The sequence below is a fragment of the Monoraphidium neglectum genome (assembly GCF_000611645.1).
Source record: "Monoraphidium neglectum strain SAG 48.87 unplaced genomic scaffold scaffold05501, whole genome shotgun sequence".
Taxonomy (NCBI): Eukaryota; Viridiplantae; Chlorophyta; class Chlorophyceae; order Sphaeropleales; family Selenastraceae; genus Monoraphidium; species Monoraphidium neglectum.
Window position 1 is genome coordinate 1 of NW_014008129.1, and position 3126 is coordinate 3126.

Sequence of the window (3126 nt, forward strand, 5' to 3'; positions counted from 1 at the left end):
CTCTCACAGAGTACGTGAAAGTCACGGTCCTCAGCCCGGCCAAGTTGGACGGGGTATACGTCAGCACGCTGCCCATCCTGAACCTCCTGGACTGGTAGTCCGGGAAGCTGTCCAGCGTGTCCACGCCCTCCGGTATAGTCCAGCCCCACTGCTCCGTCAGCGCGTCGTCGTTCGGGTTGACGCGCTGGAACACGCTCTCGCCCGTCTCGCCGCCGCTGTCGACGATCGACAGCAGCTCCAGCTGGCTCGACGAGGATGCGTCGAACAGCGTGACGGTCGTGTTGGTCGCGTCCCGCAGCCGGTCGTTGGCCAGGATGTAGATATCGACCGGCTCGTTGCGGTAGGCAATGACCTTGTCGGCAAACGCGATCAATTGCGACGCGCCCGCGGGGAACGCTGGCGCTGTCTGCACGCGGTCGTAGGCTCCGAGGTTTGGGCCGCCGTCGAGAGTCGTCGTGGGGTCCAGGCTCGCGGCGGCGAGCTCGGCGTCGGCCGCGGCCTGCGCGGCCGCCTTGGCGGCACCCGTCAGCGGCGCTGGCTTGGTGCCCGCCGGGGCCGCCTCTTGCAGGGCGGCCGCGGCCGTCGTCGCTGTGCAGGGGGCGCCCTCCACGCGCCCGACAGCGCCGCCGCCACTGCCGCCGCCGGTCAACACCAGCTGCCCGTCCTTGTCAGCATCGAAAGTGAGCTGGAAGGCGGCCCCGCCCTCAACTGCCCCGGAAATCGTGACCTCGGACGGCACAGAAACGCGCACTCCTATCCGCCGCTTCCCGCGGGCGACAAGCGTACGCGGGCCGCGCAGCGTTCGAGTCGAGCCGTCCTGGCTGGTATAGCTGATTGTGATGTTTTTGAGGCGCGTGCTGCAGCCATTCTCTATCGTGGGGCGCACGCGCTGGGTCGAGAAATCAGCAGAGAGCAGCAGCTGACGGTCGCGGCCCCCGCCGCGGGTGCGCTGCAGGGCGGGTGAACCTGCGAGCGTGTACATGGACTGGTTCACTTCAAGGGGATGTCAAGGATGCGTCCACTCATGGCATGAGAACATGAAGAAAGGGGACCCGGACACCAGGAAGGTGAGGTGGTCTCTCTTCACCACCACATACCTGTCGTTCCAAACCCATCTACGTCTCCCGCACATACTGCTTGTAACCCCACTAAGAGAAGCGCCAGCGCCAGCAGCCTCATCACGGCCACCGGCGCGACCCAAATCAGTAGCCTATAACAGAGACAGGTCCATGAACAAAATCAGAAGGATTGTCTCTCAAATCGCTGTATCCGCTGATCGTTTGTGACGGCCCAGTTGGTCTGCTGGGCGGGCGGTGTCACTTGAACTTGGGGTGTGTCGTGCCCGCTTCCACCGTTCTTCCAAACGATTATTTCCATCAACAAGTTCTGACTGTGGTAGTTTGTGAGCCTTTTGCAGAGACACAACACCAGTGCAACGTCCGTCCACAGCTCAGAATCAGAATTCGCGTGACAAGTTTCGCGTCTTCCGGACGACCTGAGCCAGGACGTCCGCTCTTTGGCGGTGATGGCCTTGACATAGCGTGTAAAGGCTAAACCGCTGATGGCGTCGAGAACGTTGGCAGCGGCGGCGTGGGCGTGGGTCGCGCTGGTCGTGGTGGCTGCGCACTGCGCAGGGGCTCGCGCGGCAGCGGCTGGTGCGGTTCGCGCCGCAGGCGACGAGGACAATGCCAACTGGACAGCGGGCGGCCTGGAGGATCACGGCAGGCGCCTGCTGGCAACTTACATATCTCAGCCCAAAAAGGTGGGTCTGCACGGCAGGGGTACAGCGGAGGGCTGTCAATCTTGCTCTGTCACCTGCCCAACTACCGGCCGTGTGGCAGGCTATGGAAGCCGGGTTGACAGCAGCAATGCAACTGCCTTGATCGTGCACGCTGCAAGCATTGTCCTGGAGCGTGGCTGGCGGCAACACGCCGGCACCATTCGCGCACCATGCGGCGCCCCGCTGTGCATCAGCTACAAACAGCCGCGTGCTGTTTTGCGCCAGGTCGCACATTTGCACATGCACACATGCGCACTTGATCAATTGCGCGCAGGCCTAAATACTTGCACAAATGCGCACAAACACACGCACTTGCACGCGCGCACACACATGCACGCGCGTGCGCGCACACACCCGCGCACACACACACACACACACACACACACACACACACACACACACACACACACACACACACGCACGCACGCGCACGCGGGCGCGCAATTGTGCCTAAACACGATGCATCTAGGTCAAGTGCACCCCAGAGATCGTTGGCTGCAGCGCCTGCTGGAAGTTTGGCACCGAGAGCGCCACGCTGTGCGCCACCTGCAAGACTGGCTACAGCTATGATTTTGAAAACTTTATCTGCGGTGAGCGTCTGCGGGCACGGTGGGCGCTCGTCTGTGTCGCAGCAGCCCTGCGTGTTCGTGGTGGCCGACACAGCTAACGCAACTCTCCTGGTTCTCTGAAAGTTGCAATTGCAGTGCCAGCGCCGCATCCGGGGCAACAGCGGCGGCCGGCCGCGCCCCTGTTTGTGCCGTGCGCAGCTTCGGACGTGTTTGGTGGCACAGTATTCCCGGGTCCACGTGCGGGAAACGGACTTCGCGAGCCGCAGTGAAGCAGGCAGCTGCCGGCCACCCCCGTCTTTTATTTCACAGTTTGCCCCCTTTTCCTTGCGCCCTCGCCCCCCAACCTTGCTTATCCGCCCGTCCCCTCTTCAATCTAGGCTGTGCCATCAACTACGGCACCTTTTGCAAGGACGGCTCCAGCAAGAAGCTGGTCAGAAAGACGGTCGGCCTCCGCAAGCGGGCGGCCGTGAAGCGGCCTCCTGTGCTGCCCCGTGTCAAGATCAGCGCGGCGGCGCGGCAGGCGGCGGCTGACGCCAGCGGCTGCGTCTGTAAGAAGTGCAGCAGCAAGCAGACGTCGCCTGGAGGTGCGCCGCGGGGCTCTAGGGTGGTCGACAGACCTGGCGAGGGCAGGCCGCGGACAGGCGGGGTGCTGCGAAAGCAGGGCGCCCCACGCTGCAGCCAACGCCAGCCCTTGTTGTTCGTGCTTCAATGGGGCCCGCCCCTCGCGGCCCACTCCCATGTTCGACTTCCTTGCAGCGCCCGCCCACCCCTCCCCTC

The 3126-nt window shown here is 63.7% G+C and overlaps 2 protein-coding genes across 2 annotated transcripts; one reads left to right on the plus strand and one right to left on the minus strand.

Annotated features, from left to right (window-relative positions):
- Positions 1 to 60: 60 nt before the first annotated feature.
- Positions 61 to 982, minus strand: MNEG_15622 (hypothetical protein; the record flags this gene model as incomplete). The annotated part of the gene is made up of 2 exons (XM_014035906.1): positions 61 to 91; positions 150 to 982. 2 exons carry the CDS (start codon positions 980 to 982, stop codon positions 61 to 63), a joined length of 864 nt encoding a protein of 287 aa, XP_013891360.1.
- Positions 983 to 1561: 579 nt separating this feature from the next.
- On the plus strand, positions 1562 to 1762 carry MNEG_15623 (hypothetical protein; the record flags this gene model as incomplete). Its single annotated transcript, XM_014035907.1, has 1 exon — positions 1562 to 1762. A coding segment is annotated over one exon (201 nt), but the record flags the coding sequence as incomplete, so codon positions are not given.
- Between the last annotated feature and the right edge of the window lie 1364 nt (positions 1763 to 3126).